The 22353-nt window shown below is 50.7% G+C and overlaps 1 protein-coding gene across 3 annotated transcripts in view; it reads left to right on the forward strand.

Annotated features, from left to right (window-relative positions):
* ANP32A (acidic nuclear phosphoprotein 32 family member A) overlaps positions 1–22353 on the forward strand; it is a 39517-nt gene that overhangs the window by 14574 nt on the left and 2590 nt on the right. For 2 of the 3 annotated variants that reach the window (XM_067029600.1, XM_067029599.1), the window contains exons 2-6: positions 13117–13225; positions 16866–17015; positions 17248–17370; positions 19744–19942; positions 21255–21352. In XM_067029600.1, coding sequence (XP_066885701.1) covers positions 13187–13225; positions 16866–17015; positions 17248–17370; positions 19744–19942; positions 21255–21352 — 609 coding nt within the window. In that variant the 5' untranslated portion in view covers positions 13117–13186. The remainder of the gene's footprint in view (positions 1–13116; positions 13226–16865; positions 17016–17247; positions 17371–19743; positions 19943–21254; positions 21353–22353) is intronic. The other variant, XM_059056575.2, reaches the window with a different exon arrangement.

Genomic DNA, 22353 nt, shown 5'->3' on the forward strand with positions numbered 1-22353 from the left:
CTGGTGTCTGTACATTGAGGTGTGGTCTGGGAGTCTGGGGAGGCTTCTCGGGTAGGGCCCTCCGGGGGCTGCTGTGTGGAGTGAGGTAGAGCAGCCAGTCTGGAAGGAGAAATGGAATTCTGGCTTCTTAAAAGCGAGAGGGACTTGGTTCAGGGCAGACAGTTGGCCTCTGTAGACACTCAGGAATCTTCCCTCAGATCCCGTGGCCAGTGTGGTCATTGTCAGGAGTGGTCACCCAGGAGGGTCAGATGTGAGAGTGAAAAAGCACCTCTGGACTTGACCTGTGGCCTTAGACTCCAGCGAGGTCTGAATCCTGGTTTGAGGTGCACACTGTGCTGGAAACCAGACTTGTATTGGGCGCATAGCTTGCCAGCCCCAGGAGGCTTATTATGGCCATAGACGTCCCTGATGATGAGCGGCGCTGGCCAGCTAGTGCCTGATGTTAGCCAGAGTTGTGAGGGTGATTTCTGAAGATAGAAAATACTGTGGAGGGTCATTGGTTTCCACATATTGATTGAATGCCCGCCCTGTGCCAGGTTCTTTCCTGAACATTCCGGATACAGCAGTGAACAGGACAAGGAGATTATCTGGGCTGCCCATGCGGGGCTTCCATTCCATCGAGGGAGACCATCAATAAGTTAAGCAAAGGCATGACTGCTGGTGTGATAGGTCCGATGAAGACAGATAAAGCTGTGTTAAAGGGGATAGGTGATCCAGGAAGGCTTCTCTGACACAGTGGCATTTGAGCAGAGGCTCAAGTAACCTACACTGGACTTCTGGCCCCCCTGAGCCAGCAACTTAGAATGTCTGATTTGGAAGTACCTACGAATCATCTTGCTGAGGAGCAAGCTGAGGCCCAGCGAGGTTAAGATGAGAATTCATGAGCTAATTACATGATACAAAAGAAAGACAAACTATAACTGGCCAGTGCTTTCTGCTCTCAACCTTATGCCTTTCCCCAGACCAGCTGACCCTCTGCCTTTTCATCCCATAATGTCTTTTACCATCCTCTTGAGGCTCACACTTTAAAAGACTGGTACTTCCAAATTGCGTTCGTTAACAATAGTAGATTTATCTTCTCACTTGCAGCTGGTGTGTTGGGGGGTGGGGAGCAGGAACACATCTGTAACTGCCAGTCAGCCCCCCAAGGCACGGACTCACCACCGGGAGCTGGTTATGCTCCTGTCTCGGCAGAGATGTGGCCCGGTTTTGGTAACCACAGGCTCTCGCTTCCTTTCATGGTGGGAATTTCTATCCATCCTTCTGAAATAGCACAGTTTCTTGAAGGACCCCTATTGGTACTCTTTGGATTCCATCTGGATCTTTCAGGCCCTCCCCACCTGGTTTGGGGGGGCAAGTGCCTTTGAGTGGGCAAGGGGGACCCTGCCAGAGCCTCTGATGAAGGATAGTAAGGCAGAACTCAGAGGCCCCGGAGCTTATTTTAGGGAGAGAAACCCACAGTTAAGTCAGATCACAAATCCAGCCATGACCCACCCTCTCCCAAGGACCGGGATGAGCCTTAATTGGCTGATAGTTTTCATCTACAAGCAGGCGTCTTGCATGAATATGAAAGGAGCTTCTGGTGAAGTAAGACTTCATTAATCAGCCTGCTAGGAGCCTGGCTTCCCAGTATCATGGGGGCTGGGTAATTTGATGCCTCCTGCTTTGAGCTTCTAAAGGCAAGGCACTAGATTTTCATCTTTTTGCTAAGTATTGAGAGAAAGTACTATCTTTTGTATGTGTTTTGTTTGTTTTTAACTGTTGTGCTATCTGGCACGTAGGTACTCATTTGTTCTTATTTAATCTACACAGCAGCACTACAAAATGAATGGGATTATTCCCACTTTAGCAGATGAGGGAAGTGAGGCTCAGAAAGCTAGTGAACTAGCTCAAGGTCACATAGTACTGAGGAGCTGTGCTGGGTGCAAAGCCAGGTCATTGGCTTCAGAGCAATGCATGGAACCTTGCATCTTAACTTTGACCTCTTGCCTCCTCTCAGCCACTCTTGGGGCTGCTGTTAATATGGAAATACTCTACAGTCCTGACTTCCATTTCTTTCTTTTCTCTGCTGCATTTGTTCCCCCAGGAAAGCAAAACAGATGATGCCAGAATTTCAGATTTTTAAAAGTGTATTATTGTGAAATAGAACACATTTAAAAGTGAACAAAACAAATGTGAGGTTCAGTGATTTTTCTCCTTTAGATTTTTTTTTTTCCTTTAAATGATTATTTTACACTGTCAGGGAAATCCCAACAAAATCAACTTTCCATGTGCCTATCCTTGCCTTTCTGTGCCAGTATCTTAATAAATATGTGTCTGGGTTTCCACTGACAGCTCTGATGTACTTCAAACATGAGGGCTTGTGCACACAAATGAGAAATATACCCAGGATACCTCACAGTACGAAAGAGGGTTTGGAAGGTGGGAGAAGGCCAAATCATTCTCCAATAAAAGTGGGCTAAGACATAATTAGGGGCTTGGGTGCTGCCTCAAAAACTAATAGTGCATTCCAACCTTCTGTAAGGAAAGTGTGGTGAACGGACATGGCAGTGAGTGCCATGTGTTTTGCCTAGAACACCTTGCTGCCCTTGCCATCAGTAAGACCCCTTCTGGGACAGGAGTTAGGCTTATCCCTTGTTGAGCACCTGCTCCGAGCCTTGCTTCGTGTTAGGTACTTAACAAGCATTGCGTTTTGATCCTTTAGAGCGCCCCCTACAGTGCAGGTCTGGCCACCCTGTTACCAGACAGGGAAACAAGCCCACAGAGGTCAGGTGGTCTTCAAGGTACACTGGACTTGCCCGTGTGCTGTAGCAGTCTCTTCTGCTTGTCTATCCCAGACTGAACACTCTGGGGGCAGAAGGCAAGGATACCTTTATCATTGGAGCCTGGTGCAGTGCCTAGCATTTGGTAGGTTCTAAGTAGTAGTATTGGACGGATGGAGGTGAGGTAACTTGTTCACACAGGTATAGTGGTGAGCCCATTAGATTCTAGAACTCCCAGTCTCTATGACTGCTGCCCTGCAGGTCAGAAGTGGGGTCTGATTCCAGCTCTTTGGTTAATAAGCTGGGTGAATACAAAATGACATATGTGCCAGCTTATCTATATTGCAATATTATAGCAAAAGATTGGAAGTAAACCAAATACTCATCAAATAAGGGACTGGTTAAGAAAAATGATGGCACATCCACACGACAGAACACAATGCAAATAAGAAACAAGGATGGTTTTTTGCATACTGTATATTACACAAACTTCATGAAAAAGGCAAGGCAAAGATCAATATATAATATGTTAATTGGGTATAAAAGAGAAAAATAAGATTCTTTTTTTTGGGGGGGTGCTGTGTGTTGGGTCTTCGCTGCTGTGCGTGGGTTTTCTCTAGTTGCGGCGAGCGGGGGCTACTCTTGCAGTGTGCAGGCTTCTCATTGAGGTGGCATCTCTTGTTGCAGAGCATGGGCTCTAGGCACGCGGGCTTCAGTAGTTGTGGCACGCAGGCTCAGCAGTTGTGGCTCGTGGGCTCTAGAGCACAGGCTCAGTAGTGGTGGTGAATGGGCTTAGTTGCTCTGTGGCATGTGGAATCTTCCCAGACCAGGCTCGAACCCATGTCTCCTGCATTGGCAGGCAGATTCTTAACCACTGCGCCACCAGGGAAGCCCAAAAAATAAGATTCTGAATTTGCTTGTGTATATATAAACAAACTCTGGAAGGAGTTTTAATGGGTAGAATAGTTACTGGACAGGACGAGAAGGAGCATTAACTGTATATGTTGAGAATGATTGTGTTACTTATTCAAAAAATGAAAAAGAAGAAAATAACGGAAGTGGCTTTGGACTAGCTAGTCTATGTATCTGGGCTTCAGTCTCCCCATCTGTAGTGAGGTGATTGGATTAGATCAAGGCTTCATGTGGATGGCATGGTGTATATATTATGTATATTGTGTATCTGGCTTTCATGGGCTTTTCCAGGAGCTGCTGACCCTGTCCTAAGATGGTCTGCAGTCCCTTCTTTCATTGGTGGCCTGGACTTGGATCAGCTCAGGCTATTGGAGAAAGACTGGGGTGATGCAGAGAGCCAGGAGCCTTCTGCAGAGGGGTCGGGCCTAGTTCCTGTCCCCATTCCTGGGACTTTATCCTCTGAACACCCTGCCCTGATGTGACTCGGTTCTTCCCCTAAATGAAGGATTTAGGGGAGAGAGACTGTTCTGGAGCATTCTGGCAAAGTGCTCCAGTTTAATAGGAAGAAAGAAAAATGGCAGCATGTTTTCCCCGGTTATTTTTAATGCTTTTCAGTTCAGCAAACATTTATTGTGAGCTAAGTGCAAGGCAGTATGGGGGAATCAGCTACATAACACCTCCTCTCTGCTCTCTGGAGTGCCAAGTTTTGGGTACGAAACTTGCTCGTAAAATTCCTCCCTGTACCCTCCAGGACAGCATGGTATACCTTGTCCAGTCCCACAGAGATTTGTGGGATTGGTAGGGATTCTTCTGTCCATTTTACAGATGAGGAAATTAAGTCTCGGTGAAGTCTTGCCCAAAGCCACACAGTTCCTAAGTGGTAAAGCCTGGAACCAAACCACATTTTCTGACTACCTCTCATGCACCCAAACACTCATAAGCAAAACCTTCTGCCATAGGATATTCCCCAGGGGTGTAGCCGAGGCCCGTTTCTACTGGGAAACATTGGGTGTGCACAGTCCTGAGTAAACCTCCTTTTTTCCTCTAAGGAAAGGCAAGAGAAATCTCAGGCTTATGGTCAGGTCTTGGGTCTTACCCCCTTTGCTGTGGTCCAAACAATTCTGACTTCCACTACTTGTGAAACACATCACCCTGCCACCAGTTAGGTGCAGAATGTCCCATGGGTGTGCACGAGTGCGTGTGACAGACAGCACCTTCTCCCCACCCCTTTCTCACTCCACCACTTCCTTTCCTTCCCTTCCACAAATTCCGTTACCACCACCTGTCATCCTAGCTGCTCCCCAAAAGGACCAAAAGCATGTTCCCTGCTCAGGGTCTTTGCCCCGGCTGTCCCCTCTGCCCTCTTCACTTGGCTTCAAGTCCACACTGAAAGCTCAGCTTGGATCGGCCTTCCGTGGTGTGCTTTGTAAAGTCCTCTCTCGTCATGATCTCTGTTCTTTCCCCTTTTTCCCTTTGTAGCATTTATATATGTTGTATATAGACATGTACACTTATTGGCTTATGATCTCACTCCTCCACTAGATTGTAAACCCATGGGCTAGGCACCCAGTTTTGGTCTCTGCTGTTTGGTCACTGCCTAGCACAGGTGCCCAGCATCTGACAGATACTCTGTTGATATTGTTGAATGAGTAAATCGGGCCTGTGGCCTAAACACATAATGCCTCTTTAAAGAGGAAAGAATCAATCATAGCGTTTTAAGAGGTGAAAAGACCCGAGGCTCATCTCTTATGCAGGACTTCATCATGCAATATTATTAATTCATTTAATAATTGTTCAGTGCTGTTTATGTGTACCGTTCTTTGCAGACAGTCACTGAGCAGTCTCCAGTGAGTATGCTTACTGGGACAGGGGGATCACTGATTTTCTTAGAACGGCCCATTCTTTCATGGGACAGCTGTAAAGATTTGCTGAACACCCTCTTATGTTTTACGTTGGGCCGAAAACTACCTATTTGTAATTCCTGCACACTGATCTTAGCTCTTGAGCTGCTGGAGAACACAGAATAAATGTACTTACTTTTATTTGCATATGACTCTCCTTCAAATAGTTGGAGAGAGAGAGCTATCATGAGTCACAGCCGCCTCTGGCCTAAACATTACTAGTTCCTTCCATTGTTCTTCTAGTGTCATGGTTTTCAGAAGCCTTCCCACCCTTGTCACCTTCTTCAAGTTTGTTCTACTTCAGGTGTTGGAGTTTCTGGTTTGGTCCTGTCAGAGCAGAGTGTTCTGGGATGGCCTTGTCTGTGTTGGTCACATTGGCAGGGACCTCCACTATGAGCTTCTGATGAAGACTAAAATCTCTAGGCTCTTTTTTTTTTTCTTTTATCGTCTCTATTTGTCTAGCCCCTCCCTGACTCTTCAAGAATCATGAAGGTTTTTGTTTTGTCTTCGTTTTTAGCATTTTAAGATTAAAGCAGCTGTAAATCTGTGAACAGCAATGAATTCGACCTGTACTATATTTTTAAAAACAGAAAATCTAGGTAAAGTTCTATCACCAAGATCTAGGTGAAGAGGGTGGAAATATGGAAGTAAAGAAAAACCCACAGAGCCTTTAACTTTCTCCTTTCTGCCCTCTTTTTGACCGCCTGTGTCCTTTTCCTGGCGTCCATCTGTCCCCCCGCCCTCCATGTTCCATGCCTCTCCCTCCTTCCAGCAGCCCCTCGCCTCCCCTTCCTTCCTTGCTCTCATTCCATTGCCTCCTGTTTTCCCCCTTCTAGCTAGTAGCATATGGAACTAACATTACTCCTTAGCATTTCCTGCACTTCCATCACCAATACTTTTACCATAAGCACTTAATTTCCAGACTAAGGCAAGCTGCACATGTCACATTTCTCTAAGGGAGAAAGAGATTAAATTCCTTCTTATGTGTGACCCTTGGCTAATTTGTTTTGCGGTCTTGGATAGAAAAAACTTTCAGTCCCCAGCTTTAGGTTCTTTTGCATGATTGGTTCCCTCTTCTGCCCAAATCAGCGGTTTCCGATCGGTGGTTGGACAAGAGTGCTTCAGTACCACGGTGTTTGCTCGGCTTCTGTCATTGCTGGTGTGGCTGTCATTTCGGTAGAGGTGGCAGGGAAGGAGGCCAACGTCGAGGGTTTCTTCTCTGAGGCCACTTAGCCCTCCCTGGTCTCTTCTGCCCTGCCAGCCCTCCCGGGATGCATGGAGAGGCAGGCAGGGGTCGGGGAGGAGGGCTGGGTTCAGGCCTGGGGCTCTTTTCCTAACAGCTGTTTTCTTTCTCCTACTCCCTTTCCTCTTGCTTCAAGGAGTTCACCATGGAGAGGCCTGTGACTTTGGGGTGTGGACCCTAAATTAAGAGGGTTAAGAAATGGCCCAAGGTTTGGTTCCATAAAGGGCTAACTGTGTGACCTTGGGTGAGTCACGGTGTTGGTTTCCACCTGGCTTTGTTAGTTGCCTGAGGAGCTGGACTGGATCCAGTGGTTCCCTAAAGGTGAGATGAGGGATCCTTTAGTTCTCTGAAGCACTTTTCTAAAGCCAACTGGAAATTCAGCAGGGGCCCGTACGAGGGCTGTGGGAAGTGTCTCAGCCGGAGTCTGAAGGCATGGTGTCTTCTTAGATGTGCTGTGCTGTTCGCCTGGGCTGGGTAGGGGCTATAAACTGCTGGCCTATGGATCTCTGTGTGGTGAAGCTGAGGAAATGAATTAACTTCTGTTTTGCAGACCATTCTTCCACTTGGTCCCTGGCGAGTGGGTAGCTGTCACCATCCACACCAGACCCAAGGCAGAGACCCTGGGCTGTGTCCTCTTCAGACCCTGCTGACTCGAGGACTCTGGTGGGATTTCCACAAGTGGTCCCGGCCCAGCTGGGCTCAAATCCCTGAAATGGATTTCAGGAACCCAAATCAGCCATATCAGGGCAGCTGGGACAGGGGGCCCAGGAAGCCGTTTTTGTATCGTTTTGTTGATTTGCCCGAGAGTGGAGGTTGTGGAGTGCTTTGCTTCCAAAAGTGAGTAAGGGGTCAGAGCCATTGCCCTCCCCCGCTCCATCCTTGCCTCTTGAGTGACCTGGTCCAGTTCGACCATATAGCCAGCCCCTCTGGGCAGGGCACCAGCAGGGGACACCAAGACCTCAGACCATAGCAAGGCTGTGTTTGGAGGGGAGACCACAGGACGAAAGACTGCCAGGCATCCTGTGACCGAGCCATGGTTCTCTGAGGGCCCTGGTAGGTGAACAGGGATGGTTTCCAGGGGGTGCGATCCAGTTGTCTGTGGATTCACTGAGGTGATGGGGAAGCACTTCGTAAACTGTAAGGTGGGAAAGAAATGCCAGGTGGTGTCGCTGTGTTTGCTGCCAGTCAGGGAGGCTGGCAGAGGTGTGAGGCAGGGACAAACTTGAAAAGAGGCACAGGGTTTTAGTCAGGGGACACTGATGGTCGGGGGGCTGGGAATTCTCCCCTGGATTTGGCCCTTGACTCCCTTGGCCATTAGAGGCTTTTGGACAAGGAGTGATGGGCCATGACGTGGCATGATCAAAACAGCATTTGGGGAAGGTTGCCCGGGATGTACTCCCTCTGCCCTCTGGGCCTTCCTCTCCACTCTCCTCAGGGCTCTTCTGTTGCATGGGGCCAGTGCTGTGGCTCTTGGATCATCATGGATGGTGTGGTTTTTTTTATGAGCAACAGGATTGCACAGCAGGCAGTAGAACCCCATGTGTTGAGATACCTGCTCCAAGCTGTCCTGTAAGGTGGCAGACATCAGATGGGGCGATGCCAGACTCCCACATTTGGAACCCAAAACCTTGAGCCCTGGGGGCTGTTTTTATGATCCCGGTGTGTTTTAAGAGAGACTACATGATTGATTTTCGCATTTCAGTAATTATCCGGGATAATTGCCCGGCGGCCAATTTCCTTTTTGGCGTCCCTCAACGTGATGAATCCTGGGCTCCTCTGGCCCGTAAAATCTCCCACCTCCTTTTGGGGAACAATGATTGAGTTTGGATGTGGGGCAGGGCTAAAAGTGGGTGGACCCACAGAATTTTGAAACTAGAAGGGATCTCGTGTCTGTCTGTCCAGTGTGCGGATTCGGGGACTGTAGAAGCCCAGAGAGAGTGTGGGTGTGACTCCCCCCGGGGCACATCGCAAGTTAGTGACAAAGTGGGCCCAGAGTCCAGGTCATGAGACTGCCTGACGAGCATCCTTTGCACCAAACTTCCATGCGTCTTGTCCCTCTTCCTTCCCCTGGTCACCGTTCAAACACTGCCTGCTGGGACTGCGCCTTCACTGGGCTCTGCTTCCAACTCCTTCTCACACCTTCCAGTACCCGCTGAAGGTAGCAAGGGACCGCCAGTTAGAAGATGCAGCCTGCTAGATTTTCGCTTGATCATGTCATTCACCAGTTCCAAAACCCTCATCTCTCCCTGTCCCCACTGCACTGTCACCCCCACCACACACACGGTAAAGTCAGACCCATCTTGACTCCTCCCCATTTCCTCTCCCGTGGACAGCCTTCCAGGCCTATTTTCTCCAGCTCTGGGAGTTGTTCACCTGCTGTTAAGTCAGGCAGGGCTAGGGCAGAGCTGAGCAATCAGGGAAGGCTTCCTGCAGGAGATGGAACTGACAAGTCCTCGAAGTGGAGTAGAATCTAGACTGGCTGGAAGAGAGGAGTGAGGTTCAAGGGGAGGAAAGCAAAGGCGTAACATTTGCTTTCCAGCTCTGCCAGGCTTCACTAGCTAAACAGCTAGTTTGATAAGCCCAAAGCCCAGGTCCTAAGCCAATTGCGCCAGTCCTGGGGTTACTGCCCTGAGTCTGTTCTGGCCAGAGAAGCATCTGCAGTGGCACCAGCTCCTCTGTCTTTGGCGAGGCAGAGACCAAGTCCTCCCCATGCTTGGGGCAGGAGGTAGGAAGCCGGTTCCAGGCCGCGAGGGAGCCAGTCACAGGGTTTATGTTAATGCGGGCCCTCCCCCAGCCGGCGCTTAGCCTATTACCCAGGCCCTGCCGACAGCTTAATTACCGCCGCAGCGAGCGAGCCTCGGCCTGCCTTCCACGGTTCCCTAAAATAATAAGGATGGCGTCACCGACTTCCCGCGCCATGTGCTCCCACCCGTGCCTTCAGAGCTCTATTGTAGGAAACAAAATCCAGAGACCCAGATGCTTTTTTCTTAGAGAGATTTTTTGTTTGTTTGTTTTAAAGTAAGGTGGGACCCTGCCCCTTAGTTAAGATTTTGAAAGATCTTTAAGAGGTATGGAGACCTGAGTCTTAGTTACCACAGAGGCTGCAGAACAGCCTCCTATTAGCAGACACACGAAAGCTACGTGGTTGATTCCCCGGTCTTCCACTGGGGACTGTGATTTCCGATCAGAGCAGCGACGTGGTGTGGTGTGGTGTGGCAGGAGAATCACCCAGCTTGGGGTTCCTGGGCTCGTGGCCAACTCTGGACCTTGCTTCTTCCTCTAGAAAAAGAGAGCTAAACTAGACCAACATTTTGCAAACTGTGGGTCACATTTTTTTTTAAATTATTTTTTGACGTAATAGAAAAGAGTAATTGTAACAGGGTAAGTTTTGTTTCAGTGTGTATGCCTATACACACACAAAAACATATGTGTGCTGAGCCCAAGGTGTTAATGTATTTTTTACTGTGGGTTGTGGTCAGAAAGCCACTGACCTAGATGATCCTGAAGGCCTTTCTAAGCTTTCGAAATGTCCAACTTTTCCCCCAGAGCCTGACTTTTCCCCCGTGGAACCCGACTGATTTTTGCAGGTTTTGCCACACTGACTGTTAAGCAGAACTAGAGATTTTAGGGACAGAACCACAAGTGTCTGTCACTCCTATCGAGCACCTCTGAAAAGAAGCCCATTTCCCCTCAGCCTCGGTGTCTCAAACAGTTGGTCTTCGAGCTAGAAATGGGATCTGCAACAGGGGATGGCCCATTTAAAAGCTGACCTATTTAAAACCCATGAGCACCAAAAAAACACGGGGTCAATCTGATTTAAGTCTTCTGTTGGAAGGCTGGGACCTGAAAACTAAATTGGTCAGGGACTGACAAGGTTGAAACCAAAGCTACAAATATTTATTGCATTCTTGTTTGGTGAAAGAAAAGAAGATCAGGCTTCGAGTTTAGTGGGAAAAACTAAACAAAACAAGGTGCAGGTATAAAATCCAGCAGGGGGTGTCTTCTGGGCACGCTGTCTTAGCTCTCCAGAACGTAGAGAGGCTTCTGTTCCACGAAGAAGCCTTGCGGGCAGCAGGGGTGACTCAGAGCTGCAGGCCTGCCTTGATTCCCATTCTTTTTCTTTGACTCGATCCACAGGCCGTGGATTGAGGAATAGGCAGGTGGCTTTTTCCAAGCTGGGGATGCTCTAAGTGCATTATTTCATCTAATCCAACCCTAAGTGGTGGGCACTATTGTCATTGGAGGAAACAAGCTCAGGAGAGGTGAGATGATGAGCTTGCAATGGGGAATTTGAACTTGAGCCAGGTGCATCCGACTCCAGAGCCTGCCTTCTGTCCACCTCTCCACATTGCCTCAGGAAGTGCTGGAAAAATAAAGAGCAGTGCCCTCTCGAGCTTCCTTCTCTCTGGTTCTGGCCTTCAGAGGGCTCTGCTTTAGGCCCAAGCTGTCCATTTAAATCAGGGCCAACTTCATGGGCATGTGACCTGTGTGGTCACACAGGCTCCGTGCTTAGAAGGTCCCTCCCTGCTCTTGGGTTTAACGCGCTCCTGTCACTGCCTGGGAATTCTTAACAATTTTTGAGCAAGGGGTCTTCCATTTTCATTTTGCACTGGGCCCTGCAAATTATCTGGCCAGCCCTGGCTTTGCTATAGTGCATCCCCTTTCTTGGTCTTCCTGGGTCCCTCCTGCCTGTCCTTAGTGTGCCCATCCTCTCGGGGTGGAGGCATGTGAAGCATGCACCCTGTTCCCAGCCTCGGGCCTCCTTCGCGGCACAGTGGACTATAGTTGTTTAGCAGGGGTCTGTCTCCTCCTAGCCCGCCACCACACCTCTTGCTGGCAGGGACCCCAGCTGTGGCTCTCCGTCACCTCCGTGTCCCCTCAGCTGCTCAGATGGACAGTGTCACAGGAGCTTGCTGGGTGGAGAGAGGGGTTTCTTACGGGCAAGAGACCTGAGTGCAGACCACTGGGTCAGGTCAAGAGGAGGGTGCACCATTGACCTACCTCCTCTTGGGGCTTATGCTCACCTGGGGGGACACAAAACACACGAAAACACGTTGTTGTTATTGTTTATAATAAGGGAGGGCTTGTTCAACGTGTATCGGACTGGGTGCACTGTGTCACGATGCTTTGTTTCCCTCTGTATGCCCCAGCACCTAGTGCTGTGGCTGGCACGATAAACAGGAACATTTGTTAAGCAGTTGCTCTGGTGTCCGCTCCCTGCTAGGCTGATTACGGAGAAGGACAGTTCCTGACCTCTAGGAGGATCGGATGCTTAATACACGATTAAATGATTCATGCGGCAGCTGCCCTCGTTGCCCCGGGATGCTCAGAGCTGGGTGCAGAAGGCTTCCTGGGGAGGCGGGCTTAGCTAGATCTGTAGGCAAGTGTGAGAGCTGGGCAGGGGGCGATGAGATTGGAGTAAGTGGGGAGAGGTCGAGAGTGGAGGGCCTCCTTGGGTCAGTTTAGGACCTTGAATTTTTTCCCAGAGGCGGCGGGAAGCCAGGAATGTTTTCTAGGCCAGAGTTTGCACTTTATAGGTTAAACAGATATCCTCCCCTTTCTTCGAGGCAGAGCCTGAGACCTCAGGGATTGAGTCAGAGTCGTTCAGCCAGCCAGGCCTTGGCCTCCGGGTGGGGGCCTATTCCCAGTAGTCCAGCATTCCCACTGTTACATGGACCCCATTTGGAAGCAGAAGCAGACTTAGCGTGACTTAGATGACCGTGACCAGGCCTGCAGTGCCGGCAGTAGAGAGGAATGGTCAAATGTGAGAGATCTGTAAAGACAAGATTTCACAGTTTTGAAACAAGCAACGGGTTGTTCCTTAGAGTAATAATGTGTTCGTGTTTATCACAGACAGTTCAGCTCCCCTTGGTGAGAAATGACTGCTGCGTCCTTGCTTTGGGGACAAGCTTTTCAGGAAATGCCAGAGCCACGCAGTCTGATTTCTTGGGAAACTTCAGTGCCTCCCCACTAATATCTCCGGGGGGGGTGATGGGGGGTGGGCGCTGAGTATGAATATGCAGCCACTTCTTGGGTGTTAATGCTGGAGGAATGAAGCAAAGGATCCTGTGGAGGGTTTTTGGGGTGATTGAAAAGTTCCTGATACAAGCAGAGTAATTCCAGTTTTGGGTTCTGGAGAGAGTAACCGCATTCGGATATTTTTAAACGGCCAGTGGAGTTGGGAGAGAGTCTAAACCCAAAGTACAAATTTTCAGTTTAATTTTAACTTTGCACTTAGCTCACACCCATGGTTTGGCGGGGAGAATGGGCCTCACTTTTTTTTTTCTTTTTTAAGCAGAATACACCCTGGATGTAAAAGGGATGTTCTCTTCACATGGAAGGGTTTGCAGCAGCAGCAGCGAGCAGAGATGGGAGGAAACGGGCTGGAATTGCAGCAGGATTTCAAAGTCAGTTTAAGGAAGGTTGGGGTGGGTTGGACGTTTTGAAACGCGTTAGCGTGCCCTGGAGCTGTAAGAAAGCATGGCCCTGTGTGGAAGCAGGTGGAACAGAGGGTGGACGGAATACCTTCCACAGGTCAGCTCTTGGGCTGGAGTTTTTGTTTTTTCCTGTTTGGTACATTGCAGACACTTCACGGGCTGCTTACTTGCCATCCCCGATGTGACTCATCACCCCACAGAGAGGCAGTGGGTTTCCCCCGATGTGGTTTGGCCTCTCTGGTGTAAGCCTCAGCCCAGCCCTCCCCTCTTTGATCTCTCCCCAAACTGTGCTGAAACCCCGCCAGGAAGGAAATGCAGAAACCATGGGGATCCCGGAGGCCCCACAGACCTGGAGCAGCCACCTGGCCTTCCAGACACCACAGGCTTTCCCTCCCGAGTGATGGGAAGCAGCCTCTTCCTCCTTGGGGAAGAGTGGGGTCTCAGGCCCCCAGGCCCCTCTCCAGATCCTCCTCCACTGACTGCAGTGTCATTGGAACGGGGGCTGGGTTAAGTTTTGTGCTTTGGTTACCGAGGAGGTGTAAACCAGGGTGGGACCCCTGGGAGTGGCCCCCACCCGGCCGGTGGAACAGTCAGAAGAGGGGCCGAAGGGGGGTGTAGGTGCCGTCAGGGTAGCTTGTAGGATCAGTTGGGGGTCTGCAAGAGCCTGTGCCCTGCACTTGGGAATAGCAGGGAAACCCTCCTTATCTTGCGGCAACACTGACCATTGGGGCCCATTCCTGGGGCTTTAGGATCTGTGGTTCAGATGTGGCTGTAAAATGGGAGAATACCCCAGGAACACCCCGTGGAGCGATTGTGAGGGTTAAATGAGACAGTGCCTGTGAAGAGTGTGCCTGCTAAGGGTTCTGGAAAGAGCCCATGATTGTTGTTAATGAAAGCATTAGTAGTGGTGGCTTGCATATTGTCCCCGAGAGGAGTGGCCACCGGTTTGGGCATGGTGCTGGGAGCTGGGGCTGGAACCTTGGGTCTGTCTGTAGAATTCCCAGGCAGCATTGTGCCTCTCTGGGACAGAGGCCGACCTCCAGGAGGAATTCCCTTGACTCCACAGCACCGCCTCCCCCTGTTACTGAGGCCTCCTCCTTGGCTGATGGCCATAAGAGGAGAAGCCCTTGACCCATGTAGAAAAACCACATGTCTGAAATCTTTGAGGGTGGACTGGAAACCCTTCTCATATTTGTCTTTCTTTGGTGGAGCTTAAAGAATTCCCAGGGCCTTCCAAGGAAAGGAGTGACTGGAGGAGCCACTCAAGTGGCTGTGTGACCCCAGCAGTAACTGCAAATGAAGGGGAGGTGACTCTCCCTCCCCCGGGAAAGTTGATCTCCCTCCACTGCTCCCCTAAGGCCTGGTTTCCTGGCTCTACACTGATTTCCTGCCCTAGGGCAGAAGGCCTCATGGGATTTATTCCCAGGCACACTTTCAGTGACCTTGAGAAAGGTGGCTTGACCTGGACATCCCCTCCCCCGGGGACTGAGAGAGTGGGAAAGAACTTAACTTCCCCCATCCCGGATCCAAGGGAAAGGTGGGCCCTGGCGCTGGCGCTTGAGCTGAGAGCTTGCTAGCTCTGGGTGAGAGCTGCCTCGCCTGGCTTTGCCCCTCCTGGCAAATTGCTGCTGTCCTAGACTGAGCAGGCTCTCTCTCTACACCAGCGAAGAAGAAGGCAGGGCAACTGCAGGGTGCTGTGGCCCAGACATTCCCCGAGCTCTCCTGGTCTGACCACTGGCAAGGGTGGACTGAGGAGGGGCACAGCAGCCTGCTGTGGATTCTGTTCTCCCAAGTTGGCCCAGTGATGCCCGAGTAGGAGGGCCAATGAGACAGACAGTCATCCTGGGCCGTGCAGGAAGAAGCTGGGCAAATGGGCCTGCTGAGAGGCAGGGAGCAGCCCTAGACAGGGATTGCTTAGAATAGGCCTGTCTGCTTATCTAGGAGGAGAAAAGCCTGCCCCCTGCCTCTCAACAGGGAATGACAATGCAGGGCTGCTGTGGAGAAGGTCGGGCCTGTACCAAGTGACCCATGGGTGAGAAATCCGAACCTGTGGGTGGAAGTCCCAGGGAGGCATCATATCCAGGTGACGTCAGTACATGTTTCCTGGAGGCTGCAGGGAGGGGGCACGTGGAGATGCTGTGTCAAGCACCAGGTGCAGCCAGGAGGGATCACCTTTAAGGTGCCTGCCAGCCCTGGAAGGCCAGGGAGCAGCCCCCTATCAGCTCAGGACAGGAGTGGGTAACTCTGGGCATCTGTCTGGAGAGCCAGGCAGCCTGGCGTCCCTTGCTGACTCCCCTGGGTCATTTCAGGCCTGAGACCTGAGGACTCTTCCTCAGCCTGGCTCCCTACCATCTGCGCTGGAACCTGCAGCCAGCTCTGCCTTTTAACACCACAATGAGACGGTAGCTCTTTATCAGTTCTTTCTATCTCATTTGAAATAAGGATTTAGGGCACAAATTTTGGGTAAGAAGAGAAGAGAGGGGAATCTAAGAACTCTAATAGGGTGAAACCACCTCCAGGGAGTTGGGGGGGCAGGCAGGGCCACAGGGCCTCCAAAGACTAACTTCTGGACTTGCCAACCTCAGCATTTCTATATGGGTCCATCCTGGGTTTGTGGATATCCATTCTCTCCTTCCACATCTACTCCCAGGACCCTGAAGAGCAAAGTCCATAGCCATGATATTCCATATGGTAATTTACATGGGTCTCTTTATACTTATATTGATTAAAACTAAATAAATTTGGGACTCCCAGGCAGTCCAGTGGTTAAGACTCTGCACTTCCACTGGTTTGACCCCTGGTTGGGGAACTGAGATCCCACATGCTGTGCGGTGTGGCAAAAAAAAAAAAAAAAAAACAACTAAATAAAATTTAAAACTTAGTTCCTCAGTCTCACCTCGGCGGCCACATGTGGCTAGTGGCTCTTCTCTTAAATGGGTTTCCATTGTCACAGGAAGTTCTGTTGGTTCTGGTGGACAGCACTGGTCTAGAGGATGGAGAGTTGGAGGGGTCCCTGGTCTGTGACCCTTACAGTGGGGCCAAGTGGTGAACGCCAGGCCGGATGGGCAGGCTCTGACCGTGGTGGCAGGGGCAGGTACGAATGCAAGCAGACGGGTATGTCCTGGGAGCCGTCCACGGACACATGGAGGTGAAAGGCCCGCGGGGGGGCTGAGGAGGCGAAGTCGTAGGTAGCTGGCCTCAGTAAGACGGTCGGGCTGGGCCGTGGTGGGCTCTGGGAGAGGGGCTCTGATGGAATGGCAAGGCCGAGAGGTTGCCAACAGCGTTATGGCTGGTACAGTGGGGAGCTGGGGGCTGAGGTGTGGCGGTAGGGTTGGAACGAGACACCGCCCCCAGCCTTGCCGACAGCAGCAGGGCTTATTGGGTTTGTCTTCTCCAGTCTAGCCGAGGCTCCTGTCCTGAGGGGCCCCCTGGTTCTGCAGCTGCGTTCACCGCAGAGCTCTCCTCGATCCCCCCAGCATTGGTAAAGGCAGAAGGATCAGGGTGGGCGCTGGTGCTGCGATGCTTCCTGGCCTGCCTCCTGCCCTACCCCTACCCCGGCCTCAGCCCTGATTCCTCTCCCAGTCGGTTCACGCCCTCCTTCCCTTTCCAGGTGAAAGAGCTTGTCCTGGACAACTGTCGGTCAAATGAAGGCAAAATCGAAGGCCTCACAGATGAATTTGAAGAACTGGAGTTCTTGAGTACAATCAACGTAGGCCTCACCTCAGTCGCAAACTTACCAAAGTTAAACAAACTTAAGAAGGTAAATAGAGCAGAGGAGCGTGTGTGCTTGGGAGGCCGGGCTGGGGAGGAGGAAGGGGTCGTTCTTCCACACTGAGGGAGCGTAACTGAAGGGGAGGCCAGGTGCGGGCCCTAGCACGCCTGCCAGGTCCTGAGCCAACTCCCTTCCTGGCCTGTCTGCGGGGAGCCGGCCGCCTGAGCCCAGAGCCTTCATTCTAAAAGCCGTTTCTTTTTTTCCCTCCCTGCCTCTTTAGCTTGAACTAAGCGATAACAGAATCTCAGGGGGCCTGGAAGTATTGGCAGAAAAGTGTCCGAACCTCACGCATCTAAATTTAAGTGGCAACAAAATTAAAGACCTCAGCACAATAGAGCCACTGGTGAGTCACTGGGGTCCTGCCCTCTCCACTGGGGTGGGAGGGATTGACATCAGGGAATACTACTTTTACATTTGTATAAGATGCTTTTATGTTTTTACTCTAATTGTGTGCCATGAGATAGAGTCGGGGCTCCTACTTCTGCTTCGTCCGTAGAGAAACTGAGGCCTAGAGAAGTTAAAGAGCTTGACCAGGGTCACACAGTTAGAATGGGCATCAGGGTGAAGGATGCTATAGGACCCAGGTCTCAATTTCTGGTCTAGTGCTTTTCCTCTTACAGTTGCTGCTCAGCTTTGGAAACCTGAGCTGTCATTTCTTTAGGCTTAGAGCATGGCTTGTGCTCTTCACTGGGGAGAGAGGAGCCATCTGGGAATTAAGCTGACCCTGGAGATGGTCACCTGCTTTTTCCTTGGGTCACTGGCCAGAGTCTAGCACCTCTGAACCGTGGGACGTGGGTCGGTCCTGACACAGGCCCCCTCGGCTGACAGAGAGCTGTGTGGCACGGGAGCCCCATGCAGGCCTTCCTCTGTGGGGCATAGAGAAGAGGGACCCTGGTCACCAGTCCGGGGTGTGATGGTGACCAGGGACTCAGAGACCTGGGCTGCATTTCCTCCTCTGCTGGTCCGCATAGAGCTGAGCACACCCCAAACTTCACGATTCACTAGCCAGAAAGGGGCAGGTCATGGTTAGAATAACAGTTTCTACATTACCCAGATCTGAATGACCGTATTCCCTTGACTTCAAGGAAGTCAACTGTAAGATGTATCACTGATTCGTGATAGCTTTTTTGAAATGTAGAAATAACTCCCACATTAAATTAACACTTATTGTAAATATATACATAAGAATTACTTCATAAGCCATGCATGCACCTTAGAATCAGGGAAAGGCTATGAGGCTATTTGGCCAAGTTTGCCACATTTCCCTTTTCTGGGTATATAGAGTGGCAGTTGGGGCGTCTCTCAGTTTGTGTTCTTGTCCAAAAAGCATTCCTTGCCCTTCGTGGATACTTGAAGGGCAGGTTGATGGGCCAGTGTGGCAGAATGGGAAGCTGGCATTTCTCCTCCCAGCTCAGACTTTACCTGCTCATCTGTGGCATGGGGTCAACTACTATGCTTCCCATAGAACTTTCTTTCAGGTCTTCCACCAATTTGCTTGGGGAAAGTAAAACTATCTTGATCTACCTAGAAGCCTTGATTTCATAGTTTCATTATAAGAGGAAAAAATCCTTGAAGTTCTGTATATGCGTGTTTTTAGTTGTGATTTGGGTACCATTATAGATCACACCCACACCCACACCCACACACCCCTATTCCCTTGCCCAGACCACACATGGTTGTGATTAATATGTTTTACTCACTTCTGAGGGTGGGGAAACTGCCTTTGGTTGGGGGATGCTGGCCTCACCCACCCAGTCTGCAGCTCGGACTCCTTCCCTGCCCTTGACCCTCTGCTGAGAATGACCGGGTCTCAGTCACGAAATCTCAAGAGAGCAGCCTGATTCCTGACATTGACCCTGAGGGACAGTAGCTTTAATCACCAGTTATGCCTGGCCCCACTGGAACAGTAACTTGGCCCGGGGCAGGGTACCTGTGCCTTGAAGACGTGTGAGGTAGGAAGTCAGGAGGCAGCTGTTTCTTGCTAGATGTATGACCCTTTTGCTTCCTGGGCCTCAGATTCCAGCCACCAAGTGGGTATAATATGGGCCTAGAACCCATCGATATATAAAGCTTTGATAAAGCAAATTGTGTTAAGTACTATGGACAAAATCTGGATGCTTCATTGGTTTTTCTCTTGTCCTTTTTGACAGGCAAAGAGTAAGAGCACAGGTCTGAAGTTGGGCTGCCTGATCAAATCGCAATTCTCTGCCCTCTACTTCCTTGTCTGTAAAATGAACTAATAATTATTTCTGCCTTATCGGGGTCATGAGGATAAGTTGAGTAATCCATAAAGTGCTATATTAATTGCCATTATTATTATTATTCATAGAAGGAGGTAGTTTGTTAGTTCCTGTGGCCTTTTCAGTTCCTCTCTGGCTCCTTAGTCACAGGGGCAGGCAGCAAAGCTCTTTGCTCATGCACCAAGAGAGCCCCGGGTTAATTTCAGGTGCGTCACTGTTACGGCAAGAGCTGTAATTGCAGAATAAAAGTGTTGGCATCGGATGAGGCTTCGAAGACCCTCAAGTCCAAATTCCCATCTTCCATGTGAATGAACATGAGGCCCCCCAACCGGGGCTGACACGGCCGAGCAGAGCCAAACCAGAGTGTGCTCATCACCTGTGAGCCTGGAGCTCTGCACGCTGTCTCACATCACCCCCTCTGTCTCCCCACCCCGCCTCCCACGCCACTCACTGTCAACTTTGTTGTTTGCTTGCAGAAAAAGTTAGAAAACCTCAAGAGCTTAGACCTTTTCAATTGCGAGGTGACCAACCTGAACGACTACCGAGAAAACGTGTTCAAGCTCCTTCCTCAGCTCACGTATCTCGATGGCTACGATCGGGACGACAAGGAGGCCCCCGACTCGGACGCTGAGGGCTACGTGGAGGGCCTGGAGGATGACGAGGAGGATGAGGACGGTGGGTGGCGCCAGGGAGAGGCCAGGCCAGGCTTTATGGGGGGTGGGCTGGGTGTCAGGGGGCCCCCACCAGCCCCCGAGGGCTATCGACCTCTTTCTAGAGCTGTGGAGGGGAGTGGGCTGTCTGCTCTGTTTACTGTTGTCCCTGGTCTGTCTCATTGATTGACGCCCCTAAAATAACAGGGCCTGAGGCCCAGAGAAACATCCTGAGGTTCTCCAACTGCGTAATAGCTCCTTAAAAACCATCTGAGTCTTCCTTCAATTTTTTTCCCCTTTTCCAAAGTCCCCCTGAAAATGAGATCCTACAGTGTCTCTCTATAGTGTGGTGCTGGACTCAGATATATCTCTTCCAGGGAGGGGAGGAGCGGATGGAGGAAGTTGGGGTGTGGCCTGAGGGTCCCCTCTCTCTATCTAGGGTCCGGTAGTGGAGATGAGGTCACGGGTGGAGAGGTCGTGGGGCCCCCAGGTGACTGCCGCCCACAGGACCACATGGTAGGAGCTGGGGTGTGAGGACTCAGAGGAGCACACAGGGGCCCAGGAAGCAGAGGAGGCTGCAGGCAGCACGTTGGGCTCCCTGGTGGTGCGGTGAGCAGTCAGGGACCGCAGGAAGGAAAGAAGGAAAAGGAAGGAGAGCCTCGCATTTCCTTCCCATGCTGCCAGCTCACTGCGGCTTCCCTGCAGGTCTTTGTGGCCAGAGTAAAGTTGAGGGTTGAGACCTTGCCTGAATAATTCAGACGTAAGAGTGCTTTTCCCTTGTTAGGTGGGAGTATTTTACAAGGGATTCAGACACCCTGTTTGCCTTAGTTTGTTCCATCTTGTGATGGGACAGAAAGGTCCCAGGACTGGAGCCCTGAGACCAGGCTTCTAGGCCCAGATCTGCAGCTAACTCCAGGTGTGACCTTGAACAACTCACTTCTCCCCCTCTGGGACTCAGTTTCCTCACCTTTAGAGCAGCGGGTTTGGCTAGATGCTCTTTGTGAATGAATTGACTTCTCAGCTGTCCCAGGCCTGTAACTTGATTCTCGGATCCAGCATTTTCTCTCCCATCTCAGCCTCCACGAGAGATCTTTTGTTTTTGTAATACTTGGGAGGAGGGCTTACCTTTGGGATCATTTTAGGATGCTTATCTTTTGGGTTACTTTAGGATGTGTTCAGTCACATTAGAGCATCCAGGCTGTGGGCCTGGACGGGCGTGGGAGAGTCGTGGGCCCCACACAGGACCGCACCTCTGGTGCCAGGCCCGGGGCCTGTGCTGGGGTGGGGGAGGGCCAGCTCACCACCAGTTTGTTCTTGTCCCCATTCCCACTGCACAGAGGAAGAGTACGATGAAGATGCTCAGGTAGTGGAAGATGAGGAGGACGAGGAGGAGGAGGAGGAAGGTGAAGAGGAGGATGTGAGTGGAGAGGAAGAGGTGAGAGGTTGGGCTGGGCCGGGAACCGTCTCTCGGAGCCCCCCTTACTTGCTCTGCTGCCTCTGAGTCAGTCCCACTAAACTGCCTCAGTGATCCGCCTCGGCAGCCGGGAGCCCTGACTGGGAATTGAACCCACTTCAGGGCCTGTTACCGCGTTGGTCTGGGAGAGGCAAGCCTTGCAGCTGGCCCTGGAAAAGAAAGAGGGAGGGGATTCATCTGCTGGGGCAAGCCTGGCACTTGTTTCCACATGAAAATTATTTCTTGTAGAATCCACATCCCCTTTTTCTACCTTTTTGCATTAGTATGTTAATTCAGATATTCAGTGAGCACTTACAGTGTGCTAGGGAAAATCAAAGACTGCCTTGAACTGGTGGGTGATAGGATAAGACACTGCTGGATTCCACATCAGAGGGTGACAAGGGTCCCCTGTACACAGCGGATAGTGCCATTATCCAAACACACTGGCTGGCATCATTTTTTAACAAGGTCTGGGATGTGTCTGTGACGGGGTGTATCCCAGCTTCTACCACTTGCTAGCTGTGTGTCCCTGGACAAGTTCCTTGACCTTCTGAGCCTATTTCTTCATCTGTACAATAGGTGTCATTTTACAGCTGGGTTGTAAATAGGAATCTACTCACTGGCGTAAGAGGATAAGATAGTTTGTAAGTAAAATGTTTAAGGACACTGGCGTGTTTGACCACTTACTATTTTAGGCTTTCACACCCTTCTCCAAGGTCCTGGCTCTGTGTGCTGGGTTTTGTGTTTGGATGTTCTGAGTCTTTCTAGAGCAGAGTCATTTTCCCTGCCTTTTCAGATTTCTGAATCAACTCTCACTAATTGCAAAACTTAGACCGAGAGAGGTTTAAAATGATTGACAGCATGGACAAGGTACCTGCCTTCTCCCCCAGTTCCCTGTCTCTCTCCATCAAGGGCACAGATACCTGTCTGCCACACAGACCTGCTCAGGCGGGATCTCCCAGCCAGCGCCCCACAAGGTGGGG

This window comes from Kogia breviceps, chromosome 3 (genome assembly GCF_026419965.1).
Source record: "Kogia breviceps isolate mKogBre1 chromosome 3, mKogBre1 haplotype 1, whole genome shotgun sequence".
Taxonomy (NCBI): domain Eukaryota; kingdom Metazoa; phylum Chordata; class Mammalia; order Artiodactyla; family Physeteridae; genus Kogia; species Kogia breviceps.